The 18,998-nt window shown below is 37.2% G+C and overlaps 1 protein-coding gene across 5 annotated transcripts in view; it reads right to left on the reverse strand.

The window, feature by feature from the left end:
* The window catches only part of RABGAP1L (RAB GTPase activating protein 1 like), a 262,912-nt gene that overhangs the window by 210,514 nt on the left and 33,400 nt on the right, over positions 1 to 18,998 (reverse strand). For all 5 annotated transcript variants that reach the window (XM_075038616.1, XM_075038614.1, XM_075038615.1 and 2 more), the window contains 4 exons: positions 14,823 to 14,889; positions 12,771 to 12,873; positions 10,957 to 11,123; positions 5,202 to 5,346 (listed from right to left, as the gene is read on the reverse strand). In XM_075038616.1, coding sequence (XP_074894717.1) covers positions 5,202 to 5,346; positions 10,957 to 11,123; positions 12,771 to 12,873; positions 14,823 to 14,889 — 482 coding nt within the window. The remainder of the gene's footprint in view (positions 1 to 5,201; positions 5,347 to 10,956; positions 11,124 to 12,770; positions 12,874 to 14,822; positions 14,890 to 18,998) is intronic.

Here is an 18,998-nt window from a genome sequence, read left to right on the forward strand (position 1 = left end):
AAAGAACAAACCCCTACCTACAATGTGTTCCTAAGCGCACGTTGCAGGAGTGTCTAGCGGACACTGGAGAGGAAGAGGGGAATACCTCAGTCACACTCATTTGAGGGCCTAGCCTGCAAACCCAGCTTACAGGTAAGCTCCAACAGCAATCTAGGTTACAGGACAGGAAAGAACCTGAAACCCAGGCAGGTTACCTTCCCTGTGCTTCCATCTCCCTATAGACCTGAAGAGAAACAACCTTAAAATTTCCCAGTTTTCCATTTCATTTACAACCCTGCAATTTCATTAAATACTTCTGTAATCCACAGAAGTGCTTCAAATTGAAAATATTTCAAATACTTGCCTTTTAACAGAAAGGCCATACTTGCATGAACAAATTTAAATAAAACTGTAACTGTCAACAAAACCTGCCACCATTCAGGGCATATTAAAAAAAATACAGTCTTCTGCACTGAGGTTGTTTTTTTTTTTTTTAATATACTAAGGAAGGGATCATATTCTTTCTGGCAGCACAGTAATAGCTGCAGAAGTCAACAGAGTACATTTATTCTATGATTCTATGATTTTTAATAACAAAAGTTAACTGGTAAGGCATGAAAATAATCCAATTCAAAAGAATGGATAGTAGAGTCCATAAAACGACATCAAGCTCATCAGGAATATTTTCTTTTCCTTTGGAAGCTATAGATCTGCATTCTTCAGAAGTGCTTGTATTTTAAAACATATCTCTTATGGAACTGCAGCAAAGGGTTCTTGTCTGAAGATAGCCACTAGGTCAATGACCTCATGAATTTAGGATTTATGAAGTTTTAGTTCATCTGTATGGAAACAGCAAAAAGACTCCAATACAGATTTAACTGATCTTGTTTAGGACTTACCAACGTTACTCTGTATTGGATTAATATAACAAACAGTTCCTATGAATTACATGAAGCTATTTTTAATTTGGATGAAAATGCAGAGTTGACTATTTCCACACTACTAATGTCATTCTCACTCAGTCATCCTCATTTGTTCACACTATCCCTCATCATAAACACCAATTTTATTACAAAATACTCTCAATAGCTCTATTGACTCCTAAACACCACCTCCTCTACTCCTTTGCTTTTCTGAATCCTGAAAACAGCTTCTACCCACCCACAACATTCGACACAGTATCCTAATTTAGTCTAGCTGATCATCTCCCATCGTTTAGTATTGCCCACTCCTTAATCTACTGTACACGCCACCTTTCTGTGCTGTCCAATACATCACACTTGGATTTCTTTGAAGCTTTCAGGGTCCTCTATCCTTTCATTTCTATTTTCATTATCAAATTTCACCATCTCCACACTGAATTTCTACACCTTTTATGTTAATTTTTCTATTGTATAATATCTCTTTTTGTTCTTAGAGTTAAGACAGCTAATAACTAAACACCAAACATGTTTCAATAGGATTCTTTTTGGTTTAAGTCCACTGTTTATGAATCAGTATCCACTATGCTGTCAACTGCAACCCTGCTCAGTTCACAGCTGTCGGAAAAGTAATACCTAAAGTATCAAGAAATCTATTGTTGCAGTAAATAAAAGCACAAACCCAAGCAGTACTGCATTCCTGGAGTCATTTGAGAGCGTTCTAGAGGCAATCTACAACTCATGCTCAGAAACTTCTTTTTGGAGACTTGGTAGGCATGTTATCTTTTACCTACCATGAACTACCTGTTTCAGGATGTCTGCTAAACATCCTGTCTTTACTCTGCAGGCAATTTATGGATTGGAACAAGAGCTAGTAACCAGACACTTGGGACCACATAAAACTAAAGAAAAAAAAAAATCTTCAACTCAGTTACAATCAGTTTAAAGACCATTTTCTGTTTTTAAACAGAATTGCTCCCACTTACAGTGATCCTTACCCTTCTAACATTATTCTAAGAAGAAACTCAAATGGAGTTACCTAGTATTCTCCTGAAAAGTTGCATTATGGGTTAAAAAAAACCAAAACCCAAAATATTAGCACCAAAGGAAGGTCATCATTTCATGCATGGTCTAAGCAATACTGCTGCTAAAAGAAGCCAACCTATTCTTCCCCTTCTCCTGTGTTATTTGTTTCTAGGACCACATTCTCCTTGCAAATGCTTCTGCTGGAAAGCAATTTTCTCCAATCCTTAGGCTCACACATGCAGCCAGGCACTTCATCCTGCCATAGAATGGCACTACAATAAAAATACTTTGTGAGGCTTTGTCTTTTTTGAATAATGTAATATACAAACCATTGTTTTTGTACATGTTCTCACTTACTCTTAATGCTTCAAAAAGGAGAAAGATTAGTTCAACCAATTGTCCTTTGCACCTTGTTAGAAGGTTCTACTCAAAATTAAATATTAACAGTGAACTTTTCTGCTTATTGATAAAAATTGATACTTAAATCCACTTTATTTGAAACCTTTCCAGAAAGTGTTGGAATTTCCTCATTATATATTTTAATCTTTTAAAATTATAGTCTGAATTTAATGGAAAACTTCTTATCAAGGAGTGTACTTCACATTCTAGGTTTTGACAAGAAATCATTAATATTAATTATATTTTAAAAATTATTATCTCCGAATCAAGGAACCTTAGATGACTGGGTTGCCAGAAATATCTATTACAATATTAATAATTTTTTAAAAAAAAAAGCGAGGCTGATCTGAAAGATCTCTAAGTAGCTATTGTACGATCTTTGCAAAGATCTTAATTTTTTTATATAGCTGTTCAGATGAAAAATAAAGCTAAAATGAGAAAAGAATATTAAAAGCTAAGAATGTTATTTAGTGAATACATTATCTCAATTTTCTGTATGCAGTTGCTGCACATTTGAAAGGGACTATGTCTAACACTATTATAGTAATTGTTTTAAATCATTATTGAGGGGGATCATGTTTGGCTTTTCAGTAAAGCAAAAAGAACAAGAATATTGAAAAAATGCCTTCTTTCTTATGAACATCTTTATTCGTATACTCGTAACAAGACATCCCACTGAGCTGTGTGTATGCACGCATACACACAGTACACAAGTCAGGTAAGGTGCAAATGAGGCATGCATTCTTATACAAATGAAACTGCAATGCATAGTGCTTCTAAAGTAAATTAATATTCTGTGGGCATGTAGGATATATATGAGGATATAACAAAAACAAAAAAACAACAACAAAAAAAGAACAGATAATAATCCTCAATATCTGTAATGGTAACACCAGCCTTTGGCCTATGACATAGTAAAGTCCCTTTAATGCACACCTGCCCTAGTCAGGTTGCAAGCAGAAAAAAAAAACCTATATGGCCAGGTAGCTACCATCCTTAACATTAAAGAAAAGAAAAAGCCTTCTTCCAAGGCTAAGACAAGACATTGTAAACTCAGGGGGGTTTTTTCCATCATCATAATTAGTACCCTGAAAAGAAAAAGAAAGAAAAAGAATGAAGAGATTTATTTAGAACAACTGCAAATGACTCATTTAACCTGCATATCCACTAGGATAGATAACTTCTAGGCAGATAACTCTAAATGCAGTTTCCATGAGAACAGAGTCACATCATGATATTTTTAATGTCTTCTCTTAGGAAGTAATCTACATTTAAAATATGGAAACTAGCATTAGGAAGCTAAACCAAAGTTAAACGTAGGTTCATACCCCAGTGGAATACTTTTATTCTGTAATAAAATAAAGCCATTCTATAACAGTACCAAGAGGACAATATCCACACTATTACTAATTGTGCTACATTCATCAAATTCTGGAACAGCGCTTTACTCTTCCCAGTAAGAAGCAATATTAAAAAAAGTATTCAAGTAATTACTTAAACCCTATCCTATCAAGCAAGCTCCAGAAAACATTCTGACTATACAACTCAAATATCCAGCAAGGAAAAGAACACCCACAGATGTTGAAATGTGCTACACTGAGCCACAAGACCCAAAGGTCAAATCTGAAATAATCCTTGCTATGAACAGTAAAGCAATCCCAAATACCAACTAAATATAAAAGGTCCTTTAGAGAAAATAGTATTTTTACTATTCAGAAGTGGCGCTTGATGCAAAAGAGGGAGTAACAGTGATAGTCAATGCCCATCCCGCTCTCTCCCAGGAATTGGGAGGTTTTCAATTCACCAGAGAGCACCTGGCTGTGGGTTTTGTAAGGCTGGTATCACTTGGGATATGTGGGGGTTTTTGTTTGTAACTGGAAGAGAGTAACCACATAACCATACCTGTCTGCTCCTGACTGTGTTAATCACAGGGTTCTGATTTGTATTGTATAAACTAATATCCAACTACTTACCTACAAGTAAGAATCAAGAAGGAATTTTCCTGCTGTAGTAAGCGAGACTTTTTATAGTAGTGACAGAACAGTGCCAGAAATCTGAAGAATAACTTTGTAAAACTATCATGAGTTCTGGTAGGTCAGATATCCAGATCAAAAATGGCACGTGGAAAGCCTATTCTGAATGCTATGGGCTAACCCTCAGAGTACAATGAGACAACAATAGGCCAAGGGCCTTCAAGAAAACAAAAAACAAACAAACAAACAAACAAACAAAACACCAGTGGGAAAGACACTGAGGTACTGTTAGCTTTGAAAGGGGCAGGCAAATACACTGGGTCCATGAACAGCAGCAATCCCCAACATGATTCCCAACTGAACCAGGAGATATTTTGATAAACCCTAGTTATAAATGAGGGAGAACGAATCACATGCTAAGCAGACAGTTTGGGGGTGGGGGAATTCTCCCTATGAGTCTGTCTGGGATATTTTTTGGTTTTCTTTAAAAACAGGTATTTAAAGCCTTCCATTTTAAAGCCCATTTCAATGCTGTCCTTTAGCAGCACATTCAAGGCAAATGGCTTCTGATCAGAAGAAAATCCCCCTAGCAAAGGTTTTCTATCTTGTAAGCAGAGCACAAGTGCACCAGTAACACATTCTGAAGCAAACAGAAAAAAGGACATGCGTTGTCTGCTGCTGCTGCTACTGGAAGAACTTGAAATAATGGGTTAGTAAAAATGCCATTACTAAAGAACTGCTGCTAGTAGAAAGTTACGTGTGAACTTTTTGTCCAAAACAGTTGTATTTCTAATAGACACAGATAGGAAGAATTAAACGAGTAAATTAACAGCAGAAATATAATAGTACTATCTACGGGAATATCTATGAGAACCATAAGGGCTCATTTCTCATTTGTTCTTACCTTCTTCTGCCTCATCCTCTTGGGATGACATAGGCCCTCCTCCACTTGTTGGGCTGACCAATTCTTCCTCTCTTGCAGATTCTCTTTGGAGACTGACAACTTCATAAATTGCGTCCCCAGCACTTGTGTGGTTTTTTCCTTCAGACTGAAACAAAATAAGTGTATTTATCAGGCCCCCACTGTTGATAAAATACAGTTCCAATAGTATGCCAAACTCAAACACATACAAACGAATCTCCTATCAAGGCTAAACAATAGTTTGGGCAAGACTCCCTCTTTGCAGTGGTACACATAGACTGGCAGTAATTGACAGCTCTGTTTCTCTTTAAGTTTTATAGGTAGAACATACAAATAAAACTGCATTATCTCAAAGCTGCCTCTTAACAACCATTTTAAGTATTGTTCAGAACAATGATAAAAAAATCTTCCCAATTTAAATAGCTATAATGAGATGAGGTCAAAGAGAAACCACAGCAAAAGAAAAGAGGAAGGAACAAGCAAGAAAAATACTGGAGTAACTGACATCACAGAAATAGGAATTGAATGCCTGAGGAGGAAAAAAAAAAATTAATGGTAAGAGTTTTTAGTAGGTAAAGACAAGACTAAAGAAACAAAACCCTATGCTTTTTGAAAGCCATAAATTGTAAAAAGCTCTTTGTAGTGTTTTAGGCATTAAAAAAATCAGAAAAATTCATCTTTCTTCCACTGTGTATATTTGTAATATACTCCTTTCAATGGGGAAATGTATTGGCTGTACCTAGCTATAAAATTTGTGTTTGTAGCCTAAGTTTTATTTACTTCTGACTTTTATATATGTGTGTGTGTGTCTGTGCGTGCGCACATGCACAACTCATGAATATCTGTCAATCTAACAGTTACATTAACTTGAAAATTTGAGTGTGGTATCTGTAACTATATGTATTTGAGGTCAGAATATTTTCAGTGGAAATAATTTTGTTCTGTAAAAGCAGCTTTTCTTCCAAATCTGTCTCACCAGGAATTTGGTAACTTCCAAGGCAAACTACCTCAAAGGTTGGAGGACAAGGGGAAGGTTTTTTTTCCTTTTTACTTCAAGCTTCAAAAGTTCAGAGTTTAATCTAAGTTTTTCATGTTCAATGGACTTTCACATGAAAAAGAAGTTAGTTACCTATACTTTAAGCACTGGATACAAGGTTACAAGCTTTAGAATAAAAGGAGTATTAGTTTCTCCTCTGAGTTACAGTTCTGAACACAATTATTATTCAGTGACATGCAGTGATTAATATATTTGTAAAGAATTGTATAAAGTTGCAAAGTAACGACTGTATTAAATGAACCAGCCCAAAATGTTGTGCTATTTTGTTCTTTGTGCATCTTGCCTAATCAGTTAAAATAAAGTTATTTTTTGAACATATTAAAACCATCAAATTACCCATGAAAAAGAAAAAGAACACAATTTCAGTTAAATAATATTCAATTTGTTTAAAAACCAAAATTCTGATAAAGGTGGAAGACCCCGTAACACCTTCACTGGAGATACACATGAACTGCTAACCAGCACTTGCAGTTTCAACAAGATGGTGAAATTATGCAGATGGGTAATTCAAATAGGGACTGCTTGGACTGACACAATATAAACGATTTTATACTGAGAAAACTTTCCTACTGTATTTTAGATTATCATTCAATTCTGCTTCCTTTAAAGCTGATATTCCCTGGAAGCAGTAGCTCCAATTATCAGCAAGTTTTGCTGACTGAACTTCTCATGAGGTCAGCTTAATGAACTTTGGGGTGTAGGCATAAATACTCTGCATTTTATAACATTTAGCAGGATGATATTAGAGCCATTATCCCTGTTTAATTCTCACAGAACATCATTATCAAGTAATTACAAAGTACTTGGTTAAATCAGTCAAGTATCGATGTCACTAATATTATTAACCATCGCTATCTATAGCTTTCATTTTTGAGGGAGTAAGGCATGAGATAGTATGGATTTTGTTGTATGTTACAAGAAGTTCAAGTCTTCAGCTCTTTGCATGTGTTCTGTAAAGACCCACCTCTATAAAATGCAAATAATTTGGTTATTTGTTTTTTCTCAAGCACGAATTTGCTATCTACAGGAATCCACCTTGTTATGGGTTTGTGTGGCATAGGTTTTTTTGGTAGCAGGGGAGGGGCCGCAGGGGTGGCTCCTGTGAGAAGGTGCTGGAAGCTTCCCCGGCTCCCAGGCGGACCTGCTGCTGGCCCAGGCCGAGCCCGTCAGCCACAGCGGTAGCGCCTCTGGGAGAACAGATTTGAGAAGGAGAGCCTGCAGTGAGGAGGGGGATTGGAATGGGAGAGGAACCCCTCTGCAGATACCGAGGTCCGTGAGGAAGGAGGGGCGCCTGAGGAGGCGGATGTCCCCACAGCCCGTGGTGAGACGGCAGGCTGTGTCCCCCCGGCCCATGGAGGGGAGCGGGGGAGCGGAGGCCCCCCAGGATGGCCGTGACTCCATGGGAGAGCCCGCGCTGGAGCAGCGTGTGACTGAAGATCGGCCCGCGGGAAGGACCCATGCCAGGGAAGTTCGGGAAGAGCTGAAGCCCACAGAAAGGACCCACGCTAGGGAAGTTCGGGAAGAGCTGAAGCCCACGGAAAAGGACTCACACTGGAGAAGTTCACAGAGAACTGTCTGCCATGGGAGGGACCCCACGGTGGAGCAGGGGCCGAGTGAGGAGTCCTCCTCCCCTGAGGAGGAAGGAGCGGCAGAGACCAGGTGTGAGGAGCTGACCTCAACCCCCATCCCCTGTTCCCCTGCGAGGAGGGAGAGAGAACCGGGAGTGGGGTTGAGGCGGGAAGGAGGGAGGGGTGGGGGAAGGTGTTCTGAGGTTTGTTTTTACTTCCTAATATCCTTGTTTTGTTTTGACTTGTAGTAAATTAAATTGATTTTGTTTCTTCCCCAAGTTGAGCCTGTCTTTTGCCTGTGACCATAAGTGGTGAGTGATCCCTCCCAGTCCTTATCTCGATCCATGAGCCTGCCTTTATATTTTCTCCTCATCCCACTGTGGCCGGGGGGGGGGGGGGGGGGGTGGGGGGGGGAATGAGCAAGCAGCTGCGTAGTGCTTTGTTACCTGCTGGGCTTAAACCACGACACACCTTTACAAGGATCATGTTCTAACAATGAAAATGTGCATGAGTAACACAGTGAGATAGACAGACAGACAGATAAAACAATCCTAAATCACACAGCAACCTGCATTTATGTCATTCCTCATGTCTGACTGCACCTCACCAATCTTGGTTCAGACTATTAAATCTAGCTGAATCCTTCCTCAGAAGAGTTCTGATTTTTCTCTGCCAATACAGACAGGTCCCATTTATCCCTTGCAGGAAAATGCCATTTCATTGCTTGCTGCCTTTTGGAACATCAGTAATGGATGCTTCCTTACTGCAATGGGCACCTTGCTGAGACAGCCCAAGTCTCAAGTTTCCTGCCAAGGGCTCTGCATGCTAGAACTTAGAACTCGGCAGACTGCATACATGAATTTCTCACCCACAGTCAAACACACTACATTCGTACAATGACCGATGGCATTATTGTCATGATTTTACATCAGCAGGAAATTACACTGAAGGATTCATTGTCCTGCACAGAGAAGCTATCTTGGAGCTGAGGCTTTTGATATTAATCCACTGTTACGTTCCCTAGAATCTACTTATGCTCAACTGCTTTCCCAAAAAGTTCACAAATGGCTGATCCCAATGCCATCTGCAAAGTTATTTTCCAAGGAGGAAGAACGCCCTGAGGTACAGTGTCTTTCAGAGGTATCGGCAGGAACAGCTATTGCAATACAAACTGTCCAGCTGATGATTGGCTAAATAAAGACTTGCTACAGATCAACCAGAGAGATCCTGTCATTCATAATCAGGACCTAATCTTGTAGAAACATTAAAAAGATTAAAAGCATTCCTTTCCCAAAAATCTGCAGAACAGCTCCTCAGAATTTTACAGCAGGAAGAAATGCACGTGCTTCTTCAGTGAAGGGAGGCACATGTATGTTTGTCACATTGTAAGGGGTGAGAAAGGAAAAAAGAAAGCATCCATATTACTCAATTAAAAATGGTACAGTTGTAAGTGATTTAAAAGGAAAGCTTAACTACTTATAGAGAAGTATCAAACAGCTGAGTATGTAATATGTTCAAATGTCTTTTCTTTAAATTTCAAATGTAGATATTCTCAACATTTGCACATAAGAGTTGGTTTTCTCAGATTTTCTTAAGTTCTAAGTTGCTATGCTAATCTCTAGAAGAAATACAGAAACAGAATTGCATGAGATTTATTTACTCGCTAAGTATTAAACACAGTGGCACTTTTGCCATGTAATATCAACATAGCTTGTTTTTTCAGACCTATTACTGTACCCCACAGAAAGATGACAACTCAAATATTCACATTAGGCTCAGTAAAATTAAATTACTGCTCTTTGGTTTCATTACCCAAAGATGATGGATGTTCCAATGCAAATGGTACAGTCAGCCTCTGCTGTTCACTTTTTGAACCAACACCACAACATAAGTCTTTGGAGAAAGCAGGTTAACAGCTGCTGCAGGAGGATGCAGCTGAGCATCATCCTACATGATAATGGGCAGACATACATACTTTATGTACCTCACCCAACGCCAAAAACGGAAGAGACTTTAGCATTCTAATCAATAGGTAACTATTCAATAAACATTACCAGATGAGATGGATATATCATCTCTCAGTGCTTGAGGAAGAAATAAATGCATATTAATCACACAAGCACAGGACTGGGGAAGCTAACATAGAGGTAATACACAACTATGCATTCAGCTTCATCTTAGCCACTTCCCACCCTCTACAGAATCAAGCAGTGTTTGTACAACTTGACTTAAAAGCCAAACTCCAAGGGACTGACAAACTGAAATACTTGAGAAGAGTGTTTGCTAAAAATGGTTATTTCTTTACTGCTATTTGAACATTTCATAAGGTTACAATCACCAGCAAGAAATCACACGAACAATGCTAATTTAATAAATCATTGCAACAATAATGCCTTTAGCCTCACAATTCTTAAAGTCCTGAGGCAGTGAAGGACAAGAACTTAGTTCTTTTTATACCCTCATCAGCAACCACAAGGGTGAAAATGCAGCAACTTCTCCATGCAGCAGAACTTACTCTTGCAGATAATCTTCTTCCAAACTTTTCTTTTTGAAAACATGGAGAAACCTACCTTCTCAGATACTTTGAAAAAACAATAGTAATAGCCTAACTCTTTTAAACCTCTGGATTAGGTTCCTTTTCCTTTAATGGATTATATTCTTACAGCCATCTACCTTCACATTATGAACCTCAATAGCCAGAATCTCCCTTTGTTACATATTAGTTGATTTTACAGTGAACAATTAAAGAGTCATTTCCCAATTTTACCAGTCAAATGGACTTGCTTTAGATGTCTGCATACAGGTCAGATTGTATGAAATTACAGAAAATTCAATAGGTAGATTCAAAATTGTTTAAGCCCACAAAGCCAATGACTTATGGCTCATTACAATTCAGTTTACAAAGGCATTGAACATTTATATATGCTACTTAACCATTATGCGTTTAACCACCTCAGAAATAAATAGTTAAAAGAAACAAACTACTGAGGTGCAGGTGCCATGCTAACTTTTATAAAGGCCAAATTAAGACAGACAAAACAAATGCTCCCAGCATCAAGTTTTCTTAAAAACAAACAAACAAAAAAACAAAAAAACAACAAACATGCATTACTTGTTTTAGCTTCATGTAAAAAGTTTCTGTGAAGGTTTTTCTGCTGAAGTACCAGAAGCGTTCATTGGCAGGATACACACGCACAACAGTCTCCAGCAAAAAACGGACTGGCTCTACTACTTCAGTAACAACCATATCCACTGCCACAGTCATGAATACACGCTTATCTAAAACACAAAAATAAGTCACATACAGAAAAATTAGTCAAAGTTCAAATTTCTCAAAACAATAAATGACAGAAGTAAACTGTTGTTCAAACTGAAAACTCTTTCTATATAATTATTTATTCTATTGTACCCATTTTGTTTATCTGAGTTCTACACCCTACATGTCCGCTGCATGGAATGAGAGTATGCATTAAACAGCATACCAAGTAACTCTGATTAACTTTTTAATACAAAGACAGTATGTCATTGTTTTAAAGACAGGAGCAAAACGTCACGCAAAGAAAACAGCGTTAAGATATGTGATCCCCATTCATACAAAAGGAACACGCACAGGATAAGGTCACATTTTAAAGTGTAAACTTATTGCTGAGGGAATGTATGCATGTATTAGCAAATCAGTGTCAAGGATCTCCTACAGCATTGTTTGTCCTAAATCTTCTCATAACACTAAGGAACACTTCAGATCATTTTTTATGTCCATGCTCATACTCTGTCAGTTAAAAGGACTCAAAACATTTTACCCCTCCCTGTTCCACTCTCTGGGTCAGACAGTCCTCACAGCAGCAAAACATATTTTTAAAGCAAAGCATGGATCAGTAATCTTAAACTGTAATAGCTCCATCTTCCTGATACTGAAGCATAACTCCAACTTTTCCAAGTAGAGGAGAATGCAGGATCAACTGACCAGAGGATGAGACTGAAATAGTGCAAGTGTATCTTGCAGGTTTACAGTGCAAGAAAAGGTTTGCTGCTTCTGGAAACATTCACCACAGAGAGAGGTAGTAACCATCGCGTTGCATCACAACTGATATCTTTCTTGCAGGAAGCACAGATTTTTAAAATAACATTTAGAATCAGACATTATGGATCCCTAGGTTCCCTTGTCTTATCAGACCAAAGAGCCAAGTGGGCATTTAAAAAACAAAACAAAACACAAAAAAAAAACCATACCACAAAACCAAACCACACCATACACACACGAAGTTATATCGTAAAATGGCAACTTTGTCAAGCTCCAAAGCAAAAGTTTTGCCTACATTTTACTATAAATAATGTGGTTTGAAAATCCATTAGCAAAAACAGTGACACTGGCTGTACTTACTTGGATGTGCCTTTAAGCAACTGATGCAAGCTCTGCCTTGTGACAGGAAACAAACTCCAGTTTTGCATTCAAACCTTTTACATCACATCAGAGGACATAAACTCTAGCAATGAGAAACTGTGCCATATAATCAAGCGCTTCAGTGCATCACTTCCAGCTGCCCCAAGATGAAGGGGATGTAACGCTATTTCTAATCAACTCACCTCAGAACTAAAAGAGAGAATAGCAATGCCTACTATTTATACTGCTTTGCTGAGTACAGAAGGGGGAAAACAACTTATGCATGCTTAGGACCAGAAAGTCCCAATAACCAGGAAACAGGCACTTAAGCCCCAATTTAATATCTCCAAATAAGCAACACACAGTTCTAGGAACAATTATTCACATTTCTATGTTGCAAATGTTTATACAGAAAAGTTCCTAGCCACAGACTCTTGGAACATAATGGTATATGTACTCAGACAGATGCACCATGATTTGCAGGAGAAAACACATGCACCAAACCCACATCAGGTAAAACAAACTTACAAATTAGACTAAATTACCTTTCGGAGTTTCCTCATTAAGTACTAGAAACATAGGTGCATTAGGATTCCACATTCCAGTAATTACATAAGCCTTCCCATCAGAACTCTTTCCCATGGATTCCTAAAAATAAAAACATACTGGATTCTATCAGAGGCATGGTTTGAGATCAAAGAAATTGAGCGGGGGGAGGGGAGAATAGTTCTAGGAACTTCAGAATAAGACTGTGTTCGCTCTAGAGAACACAATCTAAATAAAGAATATGAAATAATGGATTGAGAAAGGCTATAGGGAAATGGGAGAGAAAGAAGAAACATTATACAAGAAACCAAAGACAAGATAGTTTATCAACATATTTTTTTAATGCTTATTACAAGCATGCAAGCATGGTGAGAGGTCTGCCACTCTACTTTCTGAGCAGCTGAGATGATTGTTACGAGAGGATGAGTTACAAGAGACTTCATAAAATTAAACTAGCCCCACAACATACACAGAAATGATCCACAAAAAACAAACAAACAAACAAGCAAAAACATCTTAACAGAGTAATACCTTAACAACTTCAACCCAAAGGTCAGTCCAATTTTTTTCCCAATCCATAATTACACCTCTGCCAGATTTTTCCCTGAGTTGCTCAGGCATGGACTTACATTTGTAAGTATGTCAATGGACTGGAATTCCAGTCCATAGGAACTTGAGATTTAAAGAGCCAAATTTCAGGATACTACGCAAATAAAGTCAAAACAGCCACATATGATAAAGATAATACTAACAGCAATACCTCTATATCTGCTTAAAATAATCTCATGCTATACATCTGTTACTTCTACAAATATTTCTTATAGACCTACTAGGAATAATCAGAGTACATGACCTGCACGTACAAGCTATTACTAGAATGAGGCAAGTACATGTTTCCTGAAGTTTTCTGGGACAGTTCCTATGGATCCAACAGGCCTGTATGGTAGCCTCTTTATAGATGACAGGAGACTGACATTCCTACTCTGCAATCCAATTTGTGGTAGAGCAATAAGAGTGACCGAGTTCTCCAGATTTAAACAGGGAGAAAGGGGGTTGAAAGGAAAACACAAATTCCTACGTATATCCTATAAACAAGAAATGAACTAATAAGTCATTACATCCAGCAGTTAAATGTACTTGGAACATAAATGTAAACAGAATTACAGGTGGAGTAAAGACAGGAATTCAAATATATAGTCCATACAGCCAAAAGGTGTCATGCAGATTAATAGAAGCCAATTCATTACGCTCTATAACTCACTGTAATTTATTCAATTTTCTAATCAAATAATAAAAATGGAAAATTGGAAATAATGTCAGCAAATAAAACCAGAAAAAATGAACTAGGAGATACAAACAGGCAAATAAAAGAGTCTGACACGAGAACTAAATACTGATAGCTAGAATCATCAACCTGAGTAAAGAAATGGACTAGGCAAAACTGGGATAACTGTATAGACAAAAAATGTCTGATTGGTTTAACTCAAGCACTTCTTGACTTGAAAAATGGTTGTATTCTTATCCACAGTGTGAAAGTAAATTGATATTATCACAGAAAGTATCATAGTATTTTGTAGTTCTCTTAAAAGCAAGTCATAAGAAAAGATTGTAGAAGACAAGTGAATCCTTAAAACTCTGAGCAAGAATTTAAATTCAAATGAAGCAAATAAAGGCAAAGTTTTCAGTGCCTTGGAAAAATAAGACCACTTCACCACCAAATATAAAAATAATTATTTGCTCTAAATTTTTAGGCAAGATGCTTAACACAATACAGAAGGCTTAGTTATTTTTAACAACCAGTTGTCAGCTGACCTAATCAGTGCTTCACCAGTTGAACAAAATACAGATGCCACATATTTTGACATTAATTGAAATGTTTTGTCCATTGTATGTAACAAGTTTGTTTCTAGTTTGAAGATATAAATGCCAGAATTTAAGAAACAAAAAACAAACAAAACCAAACAGATGAGAGGTTTGATTTGTTGGATTTTGTTTTCTTTTTTTTAAATCACCTCTATCTTACTAAACAGGTTATTAGAGCTAAGTATTACCATGTCTAGCAAATGCATGTCACTGTTCTTCACATTTCGTCCAGGGCTTAGTAGCATCCCAAAGCATCTGTGAAGTTCATTTTTAAAAAAAAAAAAAAAAAAAAAAAAAAAAAAAAAAAAGATAAGTAGATATTAGCTTTTCAAAATACAACACTATTTTCTTGAACATAATGGCACAGCCACCTACTGCTTCTAATTTAAAGAAAACCTTTCTTAGCAATTTTTGTTAGTGTTATGGCAACGCTCAGGAAACATCAAAATATATATTGTAGAAATGACAATGAAATTATTTTCCAGAATGAAGATGACAGAAATTAGTGTCTGACCTGCGAACAATCCATTATTCTTAAAGACAACTTAGAATATTGAGCTTAAAGATACCAACAATCCCTACACATTAGTGATGGAGATTGACAAGAAGAAATTCACCCTCTCCCCAGTCCCCTTTAAAAATTGTTTTCATACAATCACATGAAAAGTTACAAATTCACCCATTCTATCACCCATAATGTCACTGGTGTAAAACAGCATGTAGAATCATGGGCTTTTAAAAAAACCAAACAGTTTGCTCAATTTTTAGACTTTCATTCTTTAATTTTTTTTAAACTTAATTTCTATATTATACAGGGCCTTGAATTCCAGAATTTTCATCGAATCACTTAACAAGAACATTTTCTTGTTATTTTTTAAGAGTTAAAAAAAAAAAAAAGGGAAAAAGAAATTCTTAAAACATTCATAGTTTCAAACTTGCTGAATATTGAAGGCACAAATCCAGGTCTGAAGTTTCTGCAAATCATCTTTATCTTTCTCTCCGTTGAACATACTCCATTATGAATAAAAAAATACCGAACAGAACTATGTAACATAAGCCACAAGCCGCTTTCCACAGACTTTTAAAATTGTTAGATGTCAAATGAGAAAAAAAAAAAAAACAAACAACCCAAAACAACCAACCACCCTTGAAAGCTATTGCATCATGAGATGTTACAGAAAACTGGGGTCATATTTCAGAGGGTTTTGTTTTGAGAATTTTTATTGTGTACAGCTCAATTCTCTAATAATCAGACATACCACTTTACTGCTGACTCTCAGAACAATGTAAACCAGAAGCAGTCTCTACAGGCAATCTGACCCAAAGCTCTACTCAAAAGAGGACCAAGTCGAATTGGGTTGCCCAGGGCTTTGTCAAGTCAAGCTCTGAGCATCTCCAAGGACAGAGAATTAATGATCTCTTTTGGCAACCTGTTCCAATGCGCAACACCCTTTGTATTGACAACAACTGGCCTAATTCAACAGTGGCATTTCCAGTGAAATTGGAACTTGTGTCCATTGACTCTAATCCTACCACTTTACACCTCCAAGAAGAGTCTGGCTCCATCTCCCCCATACCCTTCCACCAGCTATTTGAATGCACCAGGAGGAGCCTCCCATTCCCCTCTTTAACTCTGAACAAATGTCTGTCATCTGGGCAACCCACTTATCCGAACGAAAATCTAGATTTTTCATCAAACATAAATTGTAAGAGATTATTTGAACATTCACAGGTTAGCAATGAAGATAGACTAGTTTCACAGCTTTCAGGCAAGCACACTCTATCATGAACAGATATATAATAGCAACTATCATTTCAATAATGCTATTAACCATAAAAGTCTTAAGATACGCAATTACTACACCATCTAGTAAGTTTGCCCCTATTATGTTTGGGTATATGATTTTCATTTTCCACCTCATTACACTTAAACAGTAACTTACATTCACAATTGTATTTTTCCTTCTCCATACTCTTTGCTACTAGAATCTTAAAAATCAAAGTGGGAAATAAAACAGTGGACAATAATTTTGATTCATCTATACAACATAATGCAGTGCCACGTAAAGCAACCAAGGTAGCTAGGATGCTAGAACTTATATTTAACCATACAAGCAGGTTTCTCTGCAAGACTAATTAGACCAGGCAGAATGTTACAGTAGACCAACTTAGTGCTTTTTGTTCTTGGGGTAGAAATAGCTGTGAGGGCTATAATTTATAATAGTAGAGCGGTCACTAGCTTCTGGTACATCTGCTAAAGAAAACTGTAAGGCTAAGATTCAGAGGCAGGCAAAATATCTGTGCTTTTCAAAGACAACAGCTCACAGATCCTAGATCTTGCTGTGCATCTCTCAGATGTACACAAGCTCTGATGTGTGCCAGCCAAAATTTTTGGGAAGTATGCTTCCAAAAAGAGTGGGCGTCTGGAACAAGTAACCCCTGCCTCTCACAGAAGCAGATACTTATGATGACTGGCAGCATCCTGCTACTAGAAGAATCAGAGCTTCTCTTCCCACTAAGTTCAAAGAACAAAATGAGTTCAGATGAGTTCAGGACCCTCACTTGCAGAGGAGCTAGATTTTACCCAAACAGTTGTCAACACATTCAGCCTCCAATTTGAGGAGGCTGAACCACACACACAGGATTCAAAATGACCTGCACAGGCTGTGGGCCTCAGTCTTGCCACTTCTGACACGTTGAGTTTTCTGCACTTACAGCTGGCTACCAAGTGGCTATGTGCAAGTGCACTACTCTGTTTAAATTCAGCTGGTTTCTAGACCTGCAGAAGACCTGAAATTATTGTTCCCTAATATATATTTCCATTTATATAAATACAAATGCTACCCATGGATAAGGCTGATGGTATTAAGTTAACATGATAGCATGATCTTTAAGAGTTTCCAGTACTACTGAGCAACCAACCAATATTCTGTAAATCAGTTCTAAGGACACCATCTAGACTTTAACCTAAACTATACCTACATAACTTGGTATTAACTCTCCTGTACAACTGGTAGCATACTGTATTTAAACACTACTCTATTAGGAACAGTCAATCCTCTCATTTGTCAGAATGAAAGACTATTTCACTCTTCAGAACAACTTTCTTAAAGACCCCAATCATTAACCAGAATTTTCTTCTGGAATTCTGTAAACAACTGAGACTTGATATCCTACATTGTGGGACTGAACCTATGTAGTGTCACACATGACTCAAACCTGGCAGACAAAAATGAACATAATTCTTTTACCTGCTTTGACCTAAATAAAAACAGGCAAAACCCAGGTCAATCAGGCCACAAAAGGTAGGAAGGGCGAAAGTAACTCAACTGAGAGTAACCTACTCTATCAACCTAACCCAGCCATAGGGCCCTATCTGTACACCAGGAGGTGGCAAGTTTCTCCAAATGATACCAGGTTTACTCTTCTGAGACCATGAAGAAAGATTCCTGAACTCTTTTAGACCAGAGACCAAATTTCTTTAGGAACAACATTTTTTTTCATTATAATTTCCACTTAGAAATACTTTTGAAGACACATTACATTGCTTAGAAGCTCACTGTCTGAGCTTCTATCTATTGAACTTTTATACTGGTTTTGAATTTTATTATTATGCAGGGTAAGTACATAAAATTACTTACAAGCCTGTGTGTCATGTCAATTAAATAATTTTTTAATCAGCAAAGCTTGGGGTGGTAAAAATAACATCCTAATTGAATAGCTTAAACAACATCAAAATAAAAGCTGATTTCTAAGAAAGGTAGCTTTACTTTGGGGGGGGACGACACCAACAATCAAATGGTATTCAGAAATGCTTAAAAAACTTCATCATTCATTGAATTCTGAAGCCAAAATTATTTAAATTAAAAATATATTGAAAATAGGGTGGGGGTTTTTTAAGCCAATGATTAGCAAAAGCACAATTTTGTAACACAACAGAATGATGATAAAAAATTCTGCTGTACATTCCTTGTCTAAAATTTTAGTTTCATTTTTTAAATAAGAGCTTGAAAGCAAGTCAAGAGATCAATCTTAGGTTTTGGGAGGGTTGTGGGGCTTTTTTCTTGCTTGTCCTGTTATCTTGAATTCCCTTTTTACTAAAATTGAATTCTGCTATTATTACTCTTTTGATAAGATTGCCATCTGGTGGCGTTTGCTATTCTTAAAAATTGAGCTATTGAGAAGGAATTTCCTAATTTCAACTAATACAATACCTACTAGTACTGTAGTAACAAGAGTCTACTGCTAATGAACACATTAACTAACGGTTATTTTCACATGCATGGTCCACCTATTGTGCAAATGCTTCGCACAAAAGGTCAGATTATACTGTCCAAAAGGGATCCCCCTCATTTAATTTCCAG

The sequence above is a fragment of the Buteo buteo genome, chromosome 10 (assembly GCF_964188355.1).
Source record: "Buteo buteo chromosome 10, bButBut1.hap1.1, whole genome shotgun sequence".
NCBI lineage: Eukaryota > Metazoa > Chordata > Aves > Accipitriformes > Accipitridae > Buteo > Buteo buteo.